The following is an 18,959-nucleotide window of genomic DNA, read 5'->3' as shown; positions in this document are numbered from 1 at the left end:
CATGTAGAATGCTGGTCAAATCTCTTTCTGACATCGATCACCGTGTAAAAACAAGGGAAACAATGAATGCAGCTATGTAAATCACCTTTCTAGTATACCAATGTAGATGTATTATTTCTTCACTTTCAAACCTATCCTGCTACTTAATGGAGTCTCTTAATATTAGTTACTAAACATGGCAAAATATAACAAAATATTAGTTTCCAAATAAGAAGACAAGCTCATTTTGTTCTGAAGTACGTACCTGAATTGCTGAATTCATGAAACATGTATTCCCCAAGTTACTCAGGCCGCACAGGCCTGGCTGCTCATTGTGTCTTCCTGGTTCTGAATAATCGTAATTCTTATAAGCAGTATACGATGGGAGACAATAGTTTGAATTTTTCACACTGTAAAAAAACAAAACATCTTTTACAATGTAAACATGTACTCTATAGTTCTTTAATATATACAACTACTTTATAAACCTAAATAATTAAAAATGTTAAAGTAACTTCCGTGAACAAGAAAGGATTCTAAAGAAGTATTTAACTTTCATAATAACATTAATTTCAAGTTAAAAATCACCTGTGCAAACAATCAAAATTGAATGTACTGCAGTAACTGTAATTATAGCCCTACCCTTTTTTGACAGGAGCAGCTTCACAGCTTACTCTATTCTTCATTGCTCCATCAAATTTAATACACTCAGATTTTAGACACCACCAGCAGCAATCAATCATTTATGTCCCTTTTGCATCCTGCTACTGCAAGGGTGAGGTCGGTGGGAATGGGAATGCAGAGTTACAGGTGAAAGCTGAGATTTCCAAGGCCACTGTGGCATAGCTGCCTCACTGCATCAGAACGTCTATTTATAGCCGCCCTGCTAGGACAGCACAATCCAGCATGCGAATGCAGGAAAGCCTTGAGAGCTAAAAGAATGCGCAAAATGCTTTGAAACAACTTCATTATAAATCTCTATGATGTATCTGTTTGGAGAAACTGGAGAAGACTGGAATAGGTAAAATGGTAAACTTTAAAGCAATTTGTTTCCAGCTGAAATAATGCAAATACTAAATATAGAATGACCCTCAAAACAGTAAAGTAAGCATATCTGAGAACACCAGAAAGGCAAGAATCTTCTAAGAGAATGCTCCATAGTGCTACAGAAGTTAGAAAAAACAACCAACCAGAAAGGTTAAAGTCTTTCTTAAACTATTTCAGGCATTGATCATAATGAAATCTGTGTGATAGAAGCTTTGGCTAAAGTTCAAGAGTATTTCTGCAGTCACTAAGCATTATTCACATTAGAAGCAAAACTTGAACAAAAATTTGAAAGTCAATTGCTAAGAATGACATGGAAAAATGCACAGTGCAAAGAAACAATTCTGATAAATAACTGAGATTTATAATTGTAAAAGTCTGAGGATGCAAGTGTGCAGTGGTACACTCCAGCCATTATTCCTGAATGGTATCACACGCTCTACATCCAACTGAATTGCAACGGTTCCCTCAGTGCACAAATACTCACTTTTCATGAATAAGTTGTTTTGTTTTAATCACAAGATTTATAAAAAGTTTCAAACAGAAGGGGAAGAAAATTTCTCCATCTTTTGTCAGCCTCAGAAATCTGTGTAGTTTATAGGTCTACTGTCCATAAAGCTCCTGATCTCAAACTTTTATATCTGATAATTTCTTTTTAATAGTTGACCTTTCTATCAGTCCTTCCCTTCTCCATACATGTGCATTTTCTCTGCTCTCTGTCTTGCCCCTGAACCAGCTAAGTGACATTGTGTTTACTGGTCATTCTCCACGAAAAATCCCTGTAAAGTTGGTTTTGCCCATTCAGCTTAATCCTATCTTAAATGCTTCACCCTAGTTTACACAAGATACTTTTTGAACTCCAGGGCCCACACACCCTTCCAAGCTTGCTTCTGTGGTCAACTCTTCTCTATCATTAGTCCCTCCTTCACCCATGCATGAGATCTCCAGGGAAAATCACCTTCCATCTCCCTTTGCAGCTGCAGTCCAGCTACTGCAATCAATTAGAATTCCCTTAAATTGGGAAACCTTAGTTCTCCCAGGAAAAAAAGAAGCACCGGCTTGCCACTGGTGCTTAATGCAACCTCCACAACCCCCCAACGCAGCTCAACAGTGTGCAACAGCAATCAAAAGACGCACGGAGAGGACACACAATAAGCTTCGACTTCCAGCCCTGCTTGCGTCCTACCGCTTTCCTCGCCTGACTCAACGATTACACTTTTCACATGGTTAACAGAAATCTCTTTTGCAAATGTAGGAGTTGTAGGAGTACTAAGCAGACTGAATGTAATTTTTCTGGGGATTTTCACTCCCCTTCTTTTCCTTCTCTGCAGCTTTCCCCCCTTTACAAACTGCCCCCTCAGCAGGGACACTAAAAATCCAGGAAATGCAATTGGTGTCTTTTGGTTACAGCACATTCACGGGAAAGACTTCCTCAAATCAGGTAACACCATGATAATTTAATTCAAGATAACTGTAATGCAGATAGATCCCCAATGTTGGTTTGCTCTAAGGGACAAAGTGTCAAGGGCTTACTTCTCAAGAGTGAAAGCCATTTTTGAGCTCTTTTTATCTTCCATACTGGCTCACACAAGTACATTTGAGGAGTTTAAAGATATAGTTACCACACACATTCCGTGAGTCAGGTATATTCATCCATTTTTCTTCTGGGTTTCTGTGACATTTTATAAAATGTATCAAGCAAGACACAGAGCCTACTATGTGCAGGAGACTAGGAGATGTCTCCTTACAGCTTTATCAGTCTGCAAACTTGATTTTTTACTGGAAGAATTATTTTTATTTAAATTACATTGTGCCTCTGCTTTTCATGCGCTTGAGACTGGACAAAAAATAAAGTATTATTAACAGTCAGTAGTAAATGGTTAACAATGGCAAGATGCAAGGCAAGTTTACAGAAACGCCCTAGAAAAAGTAAGTTGTGATAGCGTGTCCCCAGCCTCTATCTGCTTTTCCTGCAAAACCTTTAGAAAGTTGCCTTTAACAAAGGAACAACGCATGGAAAAGCAGAGAGATAGTATAAGAATGGGGCAGCCAAGTCAGGGCAATAACGGAAAGAGAACACTGATGGCTCTGAGAAGAAATTCCTGCTCAAAAACTAAGGCAAGGCTTGAAAAAGCAAAACCATCTTCAGACCCTTCCTGAAGTAGTGAAAATGGTAAAAGGAGGTTTCCAAATCAGATTTTATTATCTGTAAATCTATAATTTTTGAGTTGCATGTGACATATTTGAAATGACTTACATGTGCTCTCTGTATCCTGCCTTTAAACCTCAAAAGAGCTTTCAGATGATGATGAATCCAGAGCACTCACGGTGTAGTTGGAGTTCTGGGAAGCAAGGATTTGGAACAGAGAAGTCTGGAAAAGCATCACTAGCTTTGGAAAGGACACAATTTGACCATGGAGTGCCATATAGCAACAACAGGTGCTGCAAAAGGAATTTTAGTTGCAAGAATGAGCCCACAAAATTAAAAGCTTGGAACACTTACTGAGCTCTGTAGTATTTCAACCACTTTAATGCACTGCCAACGTGCTTTTGTGACCAGCCACTTTAACAAAACACGTAATTGGGTTCCATCAATTTTCAGAGATGCTTGAAAGAGCAGGGGAGACCTATGTCACTACACAAGAGTACTGTCTTTGTTGTTGCTCATGATCACTATCAAATAAAGTAAAAAAAAAATGACCTTCCTGATAATATTTGCCTACGTGTCAGGTGCAACATGAAGAAACTGTTTCTACAGGTGATGTAATTAACATTTATACTTCTTGAAGTAAGCATATTGAGATATACCAAGCATGTGAACAAAGGTGCCAACTGGCTGTCTTCTGACAAGCTGACACTACTGAATGATGAAGCAAGTTATTTTAGGAGCCTGAAACAATTGTTACAAATGATGAAAACAAAACAACTTTTCTCTTAAATCCCAAAACAAAATCTCTGTTCAACTGTTTTTAATCCCCTCCCCTCATTATTTTAGAAATACCATATGTGACATGAAATGTATTGCTTTATAATAGCAATAAACAGAAATTCCAGTGAGACCCAAGTGATGCGTGTCTCTCCCTGCTTTTCTGAATCCACTAACATATATATGCTAATCCTATGTTATTCTTTCAACAAGATCATCTGAAAAGGCAAAAGAACATCAACGATCAATTATTTGGAACCCTCCATTTCATCAAATGCAAACTCACATTTAGAGAAACTAAGGCTTTGGACCTGGTAAAATTTGCACCAGCTTTTTCTATTATCTAATGTGTAACTAGCTAAAATCACAATTAAATATTTACCACTTTGAGGATTACTATTACTCAGAGCAGTTCCTGGATTGGATAAGTATTACAGAAATGTGTACCATACAAAGAAACATGATACTTTCCAGAGTTTTAACATAATTTGTACTCTATAGCTGAGTTATAATAGTTGCAAAACCAGTCTTGCAGTGACTACCATTTATGACTAATACTACACAGAACCTGTTTGCTTTTTCTGCCTTACAAATCAGCTTTGTCAGCTCAAATTATCTTCAAAACAAATCTTGGTATTTCTTTCAGAGTCACAGCATCTCATGTCCCTATGGAGGAGCCAATGGATCCTAGAAAGCCACAAATGCATAATTTCGCTACTCTGCTAAAGATAACATGCAATGTAAGAGACAGTAAGGCAGAAATGTGAAAATAAATTCCAGGCAAAGCCGACATAAGTAGTTAATTAAGAAAATAATGAAAAGAAGATAGCATTAATTAACGGAAAACAAGTGCTTTCTTAGACAAGGAGGTATTTGTGAGAAGAGTAGAACATGGGAAGAAACTGATAACCCAGAATGATAGAATACAATTTAATACAGAGATAGATCTTCCCATTTACATTTTGAAGACAAAAATTCTTAATGCAACAGTACTTTAAAGTACATAGTGTATTAACAGATATGACTTATCTATTCCTGAACCAGTTCATCTTGAACATGTATTCTGACAGAAATGCTGCTAAAGATTCTACTGTATTACATATTGTAGTGAATTGTACATTTGTGATTTTAAAAATATTTGTGTTAAACTCACCATAACTGTATTATTGCATTGTAAGAAAAACTATATACTTCTGCACTGAGTATCTGTCTTACTAAATATCCAGATATACAGTGATTTCAGTTACAAGAGAAAAATGGCTAGTATTTTGTAACACTACAGAGAACATGTACCTGCTATCTGATTTACAGATGCTTAAGTTATAGTTAAGACATTTCAAAGGACCAATTCCTTATCAAATGTGAATTTTATATAATTTCCTTTTAAACATATAATTCTGTTGAAAATCCTCACATTAAAAAAGAAATAAAAATCCCAGAATTTTACCTTAAGTTCTAAAAGCTCCCACTTTAGATCCAAAACAAACCAAAAAATAAAAATAAAATCAGCTAAAGCCAGTGAAGAAACTATCTTTAGATCTGAAAGAGCTGGCAAGAGGTTTCATAAGTACTTCCTAAAAATAACTCCAGCATCACTAGGGAAAAGCTAACAGAAAAAAAAAAAAAAAAAAGGAAAAAGAAAAAAGAAAGCCTTGCTGTCTTGATTTAAAATGATGGCTCTCTAGGAAAACGTAACTCGTAAGCTCTGGTTTTTGTGCTACAACTGTCTTCTGTATAAGCAATACGGGAAGGAGAGATTAGTTCCCAGCCAGAGGCTCAGCTCTGGTCAAATTATTTTTCACACAATCATAGATACAATATACTTTTTATTGTTTATTGACTACACATTCACAGACATAATATAATACACTGCAGTTAAATACATGGATTTCAGCTGTTTAACAGTGAGAGTTGGGGCTACTCACAATTGGTAGAAGCACAAGTGACACTTCACCCCTTAGGAAAAATCACTTCTGATAAATGCAGTATTTAACTGGAAGATATTGTATAAGATATTTAATATTTATGTCACCTTTTTAATATTTCATATCTTCACGTTTGATCACAAAATGCATATTTGGAAAAATATTTTGAATTTGAATGAATTGTAAGAATAAGCCTCTTCAATTTCCCCCAGCTTGCATTAAAGATGAGTGCTCTCTGGTTTCAAGCATTTGAAAGATGCTCCATTTTCTGTTAAAGTGAAATAATTCCGTGTTTTTCTATATTCACCAACTTTTTTTCACAGTTGTGTACAACAAAAAAGGGTTACACACAAAGTTGGCCACTGGAATATAAAAGCTCTTATTTTATAGTTTTATCACATTCTTTATTAAACTTCTGGCTTAGAATATAAAGGAGAAAACCCTTAAAAGAGAGAAGCCTCTTTTCCTAAGCCTCCGCTCATTGTAATATTCAAGCACACCTATCAGACTGATCTCCCTCAAATCTTCCAGCACTAAAAAACAGAGGTTGCTGATAATAACCAATGGCTATAATCACTATGAAAACCATTATAGTTAAAACAATTCAGCTGTAGTGGTCTCAAATCAATGTGCAATATCACACATGCTGCTACACTACCTTAGCATCAATAAATACGGGAAAACCTGATCAAGTAGTGGGTTTTTTTTGTTCTCCATCTAAATTCAGGTGGGACAATAACAACAATAATGTATTTTTACCACAATAAACTCTAAATAAAGCATTTATATATTTTCTTACAATGCTTAACACTCTTTTTAGTGTCTGTTCTACTGAGGACTAAGTATTACCAAACACCTTTAACTGTGTTTGATTTCCTGATATACGAAATAGTGACCAGTAACAATTCACAATCCAAATACTGTAAAAAAAAAATCAAAATCCTTAAGTTAGGAGTTATAAAAATATCAAAATTTAGTTAAATTACATTTAATTAAATTAAATAACGTTTTAAGGTATATTGCTTACTTTCTGTTGTTCATGTTGTTATAATTATTTGATAGAGATGAAGAGATCTTTGGTAAAGTTGAAAAATTGGATGCACCTGGGGACCTTTGAAAACATGAAAATTATCAATTAGATAATAATGCCAAGATACTAAAAACTGTGAAAGTAAGCTAACAAATGAATAATGCCTATCAACAAGCATGGAAAATAAAGGTTTTTTTAAGTGAGCAAAGCACTAAAAATACCCAGGACATGCAGACCTCAGAATCCATCTTTTGAAACTCGAAATGCTTCACAGTACTTTAAACTTTGAAATCATGTTGAAGCAACAGAGCTATTAAAACCAAAAAGTAAATAAACAAACAAATCAGAGACCCCTGTGCAAAAAAAAAATTGTTTTCTGTATGACTACAGATATTCTGATGTTCTAAAACCTACAATGTAAGGTTTCTAACACGGAAATTTTATGAATTTTTCACTTAACCATAAATAGATGTTGAGATGACATACATAAATGATTAAGATACATGCTTCAAGGTTAGTTTAAAAGCAGTATGAAATAATTGAATTAAAATAGTCTTATTAATACTATTAAAAAGTTCTAGGATATTATGTATAACACTAAATAACCTTTAAAGAACATTTTTAGCCAAAAGTAATACAATCATAGAATCACAGAATGCTAGGGATTGGAAGGGACCTTGAAAGATCATCTAGTCCAATCCCCCTGCCGGAGCAGGAACACCTAGATGAGGCCCATTGTTTAAGAGTATTTTAAAACATCAGAATACTAATTATTTTTATCACAAAGACCCTCTGAATGTAACAATTAAATAAAATATACAACTATCTTGCAGTGTATTTTTCTGATCAAATCTTACAAATAACCATGGAAAAGTCTCTGAATACTGAAAGGAATTTAGGCACCTCCAGGTTTTTATGGGAGCAATGCAACTCTGATTGGTTTGCAAAAAGCTCCAGCTGCCTTTGGAAAGCTTTGAAATACATATCCTAATACTAAGAATTCTGCATGCCCAGGATTTTTTTAAGCACCTTTCAAGAACTAAACTCTGCAAGGATATAAACATTTTTACACAGGGAATTTTCCCAAGTATATTTCGCATTTATTTTCAACTTTTTATTAATAAACCTTTTCCAAAAGAAAACATATAGTGCCATGTGAAGAAAATGTTAATTAATTTTTAAAATATTCTGACCAACATTCATAAAGCTTTCCTGTAGATTTCCTTTATCAGTCTAAATCCTCTTATTTGAACATTATCTTCAAAGAAGTAAAATACACAGACTGTGTCCACAAGGAAGATATAAAATTAAAGTCAGTTTAACTCTACTTAAATTCAAGACAGAAGTTAAATTATGCACATTCATATGCATAATTATTTTAGAAGAAGCTATTTGAATGGAATCATTTTATCTGAAATTGAACTTTTCAAAACAAACTTCAATATTTTATATAATTTAAACCAAATTCAAATGCAATACAGTTTTAAATTTTAAAACTCAATGTAGTTTTGTTGTCTAAAAAATTAAAAGAAACCAGAATAAGCTATGTAAATAAAGGTCTGGTTTTCACCAAAAAATAAGTTAATTTGTTTCTTAGAGAAGATGACAATCAGTAGTAATAATAATAACATGTAAACCAGTAAGAGATTCCCCCTACTCGGAGGTGTGCAGCCTCACAGAAGAATGTGGAGCAAGACACTTCTTGGTTGTGCCCACTGAAAGGACAAAAGGCCATGGGTCTAAGTCAAAATATATGAAATTCTATCTGAACATGAGATGATGGTCACAAAAAAAAAGTGATAAACTGTCACCTTTTTTAAAGTGGAGGAGGTCAAAAACTGGAACAGGTTAACCAGACTGGCTGTGCAGTCTCCATCCCTGCTGGTATTAGAGCTGTGCCTGGACATGGTCCTGGGCAACCTGCTCCAGCTGCCCCTGCTTTTAGCAGGGTGATTGGATGAGATTATCTTGAGAGGTCCTTTAATCCTCAAAGGACTCTGATCTATGAAGGTGTGATTATAATCAGGCTACCATAAAATGGAGTCTTTTAAAGCAAGCTTAGAATGTTTAGCCTGCTTCAGTTCAGACTATTCTCTTCTTACAAAAAACAATTAGTTTGGTTAATCATACTTCTTTGGGGGGCGTGCATGAAAGGTTGATATTTTAACATTCGGCAATCAAAAAAACTTCAATGTTCAGGGCAAGAGTTTCTCAACCCCGCATTAACTGCTATTAATGAACATGTTTGTTAAACTAACTTGAAAACACCTTTTGTACATTACCAGTGTGTAATGTTTACCCACAGGGGCTCAGACACGTGGTTACTACAGTCTAACAAGTTATTTTGCACCAGCAAACAGCAGTTCAGCTCTTAACTGGCAGACAAGCTCTGACAGCTCTTCCTTTTACAATTTAAGACAACAGAGTAAGGCCCCAGTTAGTTCTATTCTACATGGCAAAGTCAGTATAAAGGCACACTTGTCTGCATATCAACTGCTTCAAGATAAAAAACCTAATTCTAAATATCTTGGTTAAGAACAATACTCTTAACTTCAATAGACAAACAGTTTTTCTTTTGAAGATTCATGTATATTTTTTCCTAAAAAACCTGGATACACAAACATTACATTATTTCAAAAATGATAGCTAAGCATCTTTTATTCAATTATTTTGCTTTCTCTTAAAGCATTATGAGATCCAGTTCAGAAACAAAGAAGAATCAAGTAAGAGCCCTTAGTGTTTTTCCAGGATATAACAAGGAGAAAAAACTATGAAAGTGTAATATCTCCAATATTTGTATGGTCAAAAAAATTTTCTATGTATACCTTTTTATCATACAAAAAATGTTAAAGTTAACAGCAGATCATCTGCAAATTATGCAAAGTAGTCAAATATTTGTATAGGATGATTTGTTCCACAATGAAATCTAAAAATAAGGGATCAGTATTAAATCTGTTATTTTTAATATATACACAGATGTATATTCACAGATTAAACAACAATTCTTAGTTTTTTACCATATAAGAAGTGTTTCTGAAGAATATTATAGATCAATAGATTTAATACTTTTAATCAAGCTTCCATAGAAAACAGCAAACAATACCTTTCTAAAATTAGTAGGAAATAAGTTTCTAGTTAACAGCTTCTTTGTATGCTTCTCTAACTTGCTTTTATATTTGCACATAAACACATAACATCTTCTTAATAGAAAACTAATAAAAAAATTGTCCCTGCTATTCATTTGGTAATTTGTGGAACTTCAAAACTTAAGATCCTTCCTTACCCTTGTCTTAAGTTTTATGATCACAGATTGGATGAAAGGTTTTAATTGTTTTACAGTTTTTTCCTGAACACAAGTAATTTAATTTTGTAGTAAAGTTGTTTCATTTAAATGAACTATAACTTTACTTTTTTTTATATATCTTAGTTTAAAGCGTCCTCTTGATGATAATAAACCATTCAAATAGGGTTGGTTGGTTGGTTGGTTGTTTTTCTGCCTGCAGAATAATCTCCCCCCAAAAGGGTATAAATATGAATAAAAAAATAGGCTGCACAGAGATCACAAGTTTTCATTCAAGGTCTGGGATCAGCAGGAAATAAGCCACCAAAGCAAATGGGATCTCTAAGTTTGGATGAGTTTGTCACACGTGTGACATTGAGGAGACAGTTATTCACAGAAAAGTTAGTATAACACAATTTTTTGCAGTTCTGCCCAATAATGCTGAGTAATGTCTATTTTGGGAGCAGATGACAGCAAAGACATTCCAGGATAAGTCACTATGAACTCCCTAGAAAACATTTCACAGAAGCCAAGCTTCCGGAGCAACAAACAAACCATTAGCTGATATAAACAGTTTATATAAACAGAACCTCTACGAGAGTGAAACATCCAGCTATTCCTAAGCCTGACTGACCCTGTGTACATTTTAAGAATGTACTCCATGTTCAGATACTTCCAAACAAATAAACAAACAAACAAAAAAACCCCAACAAATCAAACTTTTAAAGTAGCATTAAAATATGGGACAATAGTAGATATCATTAAACTTTAAAGGGGTTTTTACAGCAGATCTTGCAATTACTTCCAAAACTAAGTAAATTCAGGTGTTAGAAGAACAGTACACTTAAAAGAAAATAAAACACTGACAAGCTTGGACAGAGCTGAGATTCTAATTTGCACAGCAGGGTCTCTAGTCCTATATAAAAATTATCTCAAACCTGAAATAATTTCTCCCTTCTTTCTTCAGAAGAGACAATTATTTTGATAATCAATCTTTTCACTGATACAGATTCATTAGACATTTAAGGGAAACAGAACTATAATTTTTGAAAGTGTTCCTTCCTATCCTGAGCTGAATTCTCAGTTTGGCCACTTTCAAAGTAAATATTTTCTCTGCTTGCAGCAGAGTAAGATGCTCACACCTCTAACATGTTTCTCATAAAAAAACCCTGCCAACGGTAATCACATGCAGTAGGAAGAAAGAAACACTCTAAAGGAAGCAATCAATACAAAGATTGCTGCTATGGTCTGCTAAAAAAAAAGAGGCACGGAAAATGTGCAGAACATCTTACTTGCTCTCATTTTAAAATGTCACAACATAGGTTGTGCTGCCATTCTCAGGCACCTCAACAGGTTGGAGAAAAGGGCAGCCAAGCACCTCATGAAGTTCAGTCCAAGGAAGTGCAAAGGCATGCCCCTGGGGAGGAATAAGCCCAGGCACCGGTACACACTGGGGCAGGGCATGGAAAGCAGCTTGGCAGAGAAGCACCTGCAGTCCTGGTGCACAAAAAACTGGACACAAGCCCACAATGTGCTCTTGGGCCAAACCCCCTGTGGGCTGCACTGGGAAAAGCAGGGCCAGCAGGTGAAGGCAGGGGATCCTTCCCCTCCATTCAGCACAGGTGAGAGACCCCTGGTGTGCTGGGTTCACTTTTGAGCTCCCCCGTACAAGAGAGACAGGGACATCCTGGAGCAAGGCCAGTTGAGAGGCCACAAAGACGATCAGGGGGTTGCAGCATCTGAGTTACTTGGAGAGGCTGAGAGAGCTGGGACTGATCAGCCTGGAGAAGGTTCCAGAGCAATCACTTATGGGTATAAATACCTGATGGAGGAGAGGAAAGAAAGCTGAGACAAACTCTTTCTCAGTTGTGCCCACCGAAAGGACAAAAGGCAATGGGTAAAAACTGAAGCACAGGCACTTTTATTGAAATGTAAGAAATTCTGTTTTACAGTGAGGGTTATGAAACACTGGAATAGGTTTTGCAGGGATTCTGTGGAGTCTCCATTCTTGGAGATACTCAAAACCTGTTAGGACACAGTCCCAAGCAACCTGCTCTAGGTGACCCTTCTATGAGGAGGTGGGTTGGACTAGACAAGCTCCAGAGATGCCTTCCAACCTCAACTATTCTGTGATTCTGTGAAAACCTTAGCTGACTTTCTGAAATGATCCTGCCCATTTAGAACACTGTAAGCCTTTCATACTTTCCAATATTCTGCATTTTGACCTCCTAAACTAGAGCATTTTATTCCCTGTCCTCACAACTTACACTTACAACTTGTACTTTTTTTAAACAAGCACTATAAAGAGGTAGTATCAGCAGGAACTAGTGCAAGACCAGTGTGTGACCAATGACAGGACTGTAGGAAGGTATCTTGATGTATACTGTTAATGTTTGTGATGACAAACTAATACTAAAGCATCTCACACAGAAGACTTTAAAGCAAGTGTTTAATATTTCTGCCTCTTTAAACATTTATTAGGTTTTCCATAAAGTTTTAAACAGATGTAAAAACCTGCCCCCATTACTGTTTGTTGATAGTTTCTATTTGAATCCACTAAATTTTGCAAAACTTCCAGTATTACAATGCATTTGAATACCAAATTTCATTTATCTTTCTGATAGCTGCCAAGCCTCAAAAACGTACCCCGGCTTCACAGTAAAACTATTCATCCTCATTTGCTGGTTTACTTGTAGCCTCTTCTGACACCAGCATTTTCTATTACCATTTTTCTTGTCCTCAAATCAAACATTCCAGGAGATATTCTTTAATTTATATACTGCTCCTGAATGCTTTTCATAAAGTGGAATGGAATTTCGCAGAATAAAATCAGGTACCATCATCAAGAATATCTTCCTACCAAAACTTCCAAAATAACCTGTGACATTGAGTCATCTAAGTTCTTTTAACCTTCAAAATCTGCATTTAAAATTTGACTAAGAATTTACATTTCTACTAGATGTTTTTTGAGGTCAGAGATTAAACTTGTAGTATTTTGCATCCCATTCTCTCTGCTGCTCTACATTCTCATTCTTTGTGCCATAACATCTTGCTAAGCAAGGTTATACTGTTCATGCTAAGCTTAAATTGAAATTAGACTCCCTTAAGAAACTTCATAGAAATTAGTGTTCCTAATTAACGTGCTTGAGATAAAACACCAAAGATAAAGAATCTCTGTCCTTCAAATGACAAGCAATGATACTACAAAAATGTTGTTAAAACAGTGAACCTCAATTACATGAATGCAGACTATCAAAAGAAATAGAAGGAAATTAAAATAACTTTTTATGAAAGATCTGCTCAAGAATCAGCCAACAAAGGGAAAAAACACAGTCAACAATTTATAAGGCTGGCATCATGTTAGTTTACTAGTAACTAGTTCCAACTCTTCTTCAAAACAAATAAAACCTGAAGTAGATTCTGGAAGCAATATTTTAAAAAGTTTATCCATCTAGAGGAGAAAAACCACCCTCAAGTCTTTCTACTCACTTGCCATTATCAAGGTGTTGTTGATAATGGCAGCAGGAAGAATAGAAAAGAAAAAGAACATCATACTCTGTTAACTGATGATGGCTCAACAAAGAACAAAAGCAACATGCTGATAATGTAGACTGCAATTTAAATAATGCTTACGTGTAAATATTGTGCTCTGGAGATAAAAGGACAAACTATCCACAAAAACATTTACATATAACAAAAACACTGATAAAAGACATATCTGTTCCTCTAACAGATACACTATGCTTTGAAACAGAAGTAAATAAGCTAAGTTTAACAGTTCTCTACTATGGATTTTTTTTCTTTTTTTTAAGCAGTATAATGTATATCACTGGCTGAAATCAACAAAATTAAACAACATCTGTGCTGGAATTCACTATTATTATGTCACGTTCTGCAATGTGTAGCACAGAGCCAGTACACTATTAGGTATATTTTGAGGTAAAACATCTGAAAGCTTATTTTCAAAATAAAATGCCACTTTTAAGAACATTTTTTTTCAAAGATAAATAATGTGAAAATAGTTAAGCTATAGTGAATAAGATGACTTGAATTCAGAACTTACTTAGGAGTTGAAGGACCTCTTGGCCATGTTCCATCTTCATTCTTCTGTTCTATCACCAGTACCTACCACAAAAAGTATAAGAAAACTAAAATAGAAGTATCAGTAAGTTGCTTTCTGTTCTAAATTTTTAATGGATTTGCAGACATGTGACTGAGGCAGAGAAGATTGATGTTTAAAGTACTATTCCCTGAGATTCAAGAATATTCCATTCAATTACACTCCATCTTCCTCTTCCTCTATTTTTCTCCCCACACCTTAATTTGTGTAACTTTGAGCAAGCCACTAAATATTTCTGTATCTCAAAAATCCGTGGAAAAAAATGGCAAGACCTTGTATCTCAAAGAAGTCAGAAGACGACTTGCAATGCCTAAACAGCATCTATGAATCTATATAAATCCCATGTCTATACAACAGTCCTGCTGAGGAAGGTATATTTCCCTCTCACACCACACAGATAGGTAAGAAAAAAAAAAATCCAAACCATACCATTTTCTGCCTTGAAATCTTTAAAATCATATCGGTCTGTTTACTCCTGTATTTTCTGCAAAAGCCTTACTGCAATATTAATTTTCCAATGGGATAGTTGGCTAATGAAATTCATTTCATTCAAGTTGTTATTGGGTACAAAAGGGAGTACAGAACACTCAGTCCTAACACGGGCATCAAGTGCCATTTGAAACCCCTCTGGGTATTTCAGATATCTGCCCTACACTGGCAGATATGACAGAGGATCTAGAAAAAGCTCATGCCTGTCTGGACTGACAGCTGGGATAGCCTAGATCATCTGAAATGGCAACTAAACTTTAATACTTAAACTGAATCTTCATTTCCAATGCAACTAATTCTGCATAACTGTACACTGATGTGTCATGATCCTAATTAACTGCCATGCTATGCCTGTTTCTGTCTACAGTGACGTACACTCACTGTTTGAAAGGAAGAGAACACAAGTTTAGTATTTGACTACACTCACTCATATGTACTTATGTTCAAAACTTTACATGTAAGTCGCACTGCCACTTGAAGATGTAATCACATTTTCAGTTTGACTACACATTGAAAACCAGCTTTCTTTCACGACCTGCTTTCTGTCTGGAAAAGGGTAGTCTGCTATCTTTGGTTACGAATGGCTGTAAGACAGATTCTGCCTTATTTCTTTCCACTGCTCTAAGAGACTACTAAATAAAATGAACATTTAGACTTAGAAGTTCAATGGAATCCCTAAAGGCTCACTTCAAAAACCAACTAATAAATTGAAAACATTAATTTACTCAATCACATACATAGTTTAGAATTACACAGTAAAAAATTATTATTAGGTCAGATAGACTGTAATAGTCAGAATAATTATTAGATTAGGAGGTTCAGCAAGAGAAATAACAACCTTGTGTGTCAGCAAGTGCACCTGACCAAACACACATGATCTACCATGACATTTCGCATTTTCAGAAACCATGGTTAAGCTCAGCTTTGAACAATATTTGTTTTGCTGAAAGTACAGATATCACCTAGACACTTTTCATGGCTATATTAGAACACGCTTGCTTCATAGTTAATGTTTCACTGGGATAGAGGCACTCTGCAAGTTACATCTTTGACACAAATGTTTTATGGGAAAAGTGGGCTCTTCCAGCAGGACTTCTGCATAGTTAAAATTACCTTTCTGAGAGCTTAAGTGTGTGCAGCATGAAGGTAAAGGGCACAATAGTTCAAGCTGTTATTTTGGTGCACGGATTACTTATCTTGCATGCCACAAAAGAAAACTGAAGCATAGCATAAATACTGCTGGTAAGTAGGTTAGAGTCAAGTACTTCAAGCAAAAGGAAATACTTCACTATAATCTTGCTTACAACTATTGCCATCAAATTTCATCCATTCATATTTGTAGCACAACAGCATGAACTACAGCAGTTGAAAAAACATCCAACTCTATTTGAAGGCTAAAGAATCCACATAATAATCTGAAAAGTTGTTCTAAAGAAATCCTCCCACAAAGTGATTTTAAAGTGGTGATACAGTATCACGCTAAAGCAGGTTTTCAAGCTCTTTTGTCTCTATAGTTCTTATCTGAAATAATTTCATTTTTTCTTAATTTATTTCCAAAATATGGACAGTAGAATTTGAGTGGAAGACATTATTATTTTAGAGTACCTAAAAAGTTCTTCAAATTTGGGGTTTCATTACATGAACATATCCCAGATCCTAGGAACATTTTTTTATTTCAAGTTTTACCAAATTCAAGTCAGCAATGTTACGCTCATCTACTTCTAATTCACCAGGAGAGTTAAACTCATCTTCAATCCTGAAAATATACTCAAAGATTACTCTTATTTTGATTAATTTGTTTATAAAATCCTCTATTATTAACACAATTTATCAGGAAGCAATTTTCATTTCAAAAGAAGGAAAATTTATTGCACACAGCTACATTTTCATAAGCAAAAACATATATGTATTAAAAAAAGAAATAATATTACACTGTACCTGTCCCTGGTATAAACCAGCATCCTGTATGGTACTGTCTGGTTTATTCAAAGGTTCAAAAGTATTACTCATGTATTTGTTCCACAATCTGGTTTCTTTTTCACCTGGAATATTGAAGATTTTTCTTATCTCTTTTTCAATTGTATCTGTTTGAAAGGAAGAGAACACAAGTTTAGCATTTGACTACACAAATAGCATAAGGCTGAATAAAGCATCAGAATCACCTACTCTTTTCTTATAGTCAAAATATGAACGGAACTGCAGAAATAGCCATGCAACCACATCATGTTTTAGGACAAGCAGGAAGTTGCCAGTTCACTTGCCTTTAAAATGGAGACACAGAGAGGACTATTTTGTTCCCTCCTGAATCTCTTAGCAAAGCAAACCAAATAAAGACAAGTTGATAAATAACACATGACAGGAGCTACCTAGGTACCCATCTACTCATCTCTCGGTGTGGGTAGGGAATGATTAGAAGCAAGACTGGCAGCAAAAACAGGTGCAGGAAGAGAAAACCATTATGTTCCTCTCCCTAAAACAAGCGGTTTTTGGTTTTCACTCTTCTAATACCCATATCCCAGTGCAACTAGCACTAACCACAATATACATGCATGAAGTTTTATTTACATGCTCACAGAAATTAAAGACTACTCTATAAAACTGAAGTGCATAAATTTGTTTTAAAAGGACAATGAAAGATTTTCTGTCCCTGAAAGATTTAACATAAAAAGGTCTACCAGCTCCTAATCTGCCTGACAGAAACATAACCAGTGTTACATAATTTTAAGGTAGTATAACCGCTGTGTACAACTGCAATTTAAGGAGTTCATCATTAACTCCATTCTCCTTATACAAAAGCAGAGTTTATTAAAGAGCTCTTTAACTGGAAGTCATATGTGCAATGCTTTACCATAGCAACCTCACTTAGATTTTTTTTTTTTTAATTAGTACACTAATAAAGCCCCACGGCAACCAAATCTCCTAACAGCTAACACGGAAAAATAAAAAAAGGAGTCAAGAAATGTGAAGTTTATTCCTGATGATCACTGAAAATACAATTATAAAAACAGGCACTCTAAGCTCTTTGAGAGACATTCCCCTGAAGTCTCAGGATAAAATAGCAGTGTTTCAGCTCCTTTAGAATTCACCTAGCTGCCTTTTACTTAAGCTTATTATTTTATCTTCTAACACCAAGCATTTTGTTAAATATGAAAAGCCAAAATGAGACCTGAAGCTTAGAAGTACGTTGTAAAAATCCATCCATGGGCTTGTGAAATGCATGGCAATATTCATAGATATTGCAGACAACTGAATACAATTTCCTTCTCTACTAGTTAACAACACATTCTAGTAGGAAAGCAAGTGACAGAGTGGATCATGTTTCTGTAATAGAGATGATATGAAAGCAAGGTAGGTGCCATAAACAAGGCAACAGGCTGTTACTTGATTTGTTGACTTTCTAAAAAAAATAATGTACTGTCAGATTCAGTTCTCAACCAACGATTTCAAGTAACTATATTTGAACGTGAGAATGAATCTCATCAGCAACGACCTTTAAAAAAAAAAAATCTAGATTTATCAATGACTTTCACTAAAAGAATTTACAGAATATAATTTTTCATTATCTTATTAATACCATGACAATCAATTATTTGAGCATTGCAGCTTGTATTCTTCGGAAGTACTAAAGTACATTTTTAACATATTCTCATTTCACTAACAGAACTGTTATGTGACAGGAAGCGTCAATCCTATCAGACAACTACACAAGATGTCCAAGACTCTGGGAAGACCATGTTCCACTTGACCATTATGCTAATTTTGAGACTGTGAAACTAAGGTTCTTTTACATACTTCCATGAATGTAACCAATAAACACTTCATAATTCTTCCTCCCAGCCCCTGGCAAGTATCACTGAAACGCTGGCTTATGATTTTAAGTGAAAGTGCCTGTTCCAGTATAAATGAAAACACTACACTCAAATATGTACAGTCTGAGGCAGATTGTGTACAGGGTTCTCCTCTAGCAATGTTATACACATCTCTTGTATGAGACAATTAGTACTAGGATGACATCTAAAAGAGACAGGAATGACTGCCCTCACTCCAACAGCTGTAGAGCCACAATTTGAGATAGCTCAATTTGAGATTTAAATATTATGGATCCCATGTAGAACATATCCTGTATCATTAAAAATCAGGTAATCCTAAAAAAAAAAAAAAAAAGC

At 35.1% G+C, this 18,959-nt stretch overlaps 1 protein-coding gene across 5 annotated transcripts in view; it reads right to left on the bottom strand.

Moving 5' to 3' along the window:
• The window catches only part of USP15 (ubiquitin specific peptidase 15), a 65,944-nt gene that overhangs the window by 19,901 nt on the left and 27,084 nt on the right, over window positions 1-18,959 (bottom strand). For 2 of the 5 annotated variants that reach the window (XM_082042934.1, XM_082042935.1), the window contains 4 exons: window positions 16,732-16,877; window positions 14,248-14,309; window positions 6,902-6,985; window positions 245-389 (listed from right to left, as the gene is read on the bottom strand). In XM_082042934.1, the coding sequence (XP_081899060.1) occupies window positions 245-389; window positions 6,902-6,985; window positions 14,248-14,309; window positions 16,732-16,877 (437 nt within the window). Of the gene's footprint in view, window positions 1-244; window positions 390-5,758; window positions 6,143-6,901; window positions 6,986-14,247; window positions 14,310-14,733; window positions 14,826-16,731; window positions 16,878-16,959; window positions 17,058-18,959 lie in introns of those variants that run through there. The other 3 variants (XM_082042936.1, XM_082042937.1, XM_082042938.1) reach the window with 3 other exon arrangements.

Source organism: Streptopelia decaocto (genome assembly GCF_964273445.1).
Source record: "Streptopelia decaocto genome assembly, chromosome: 1".
Classification (NCBI taxonomy): Eukaryota; Metazoa; Chordata; class Aves; order Columbiformes; family Columbidae; genus Streptopelia; species Streptopelia decaocto.
The sequence above is the reverse complement of the archived record's forward strand: the minus strand, read 5'-3'. Positions and strand labels throughout refer to the sequence as shown.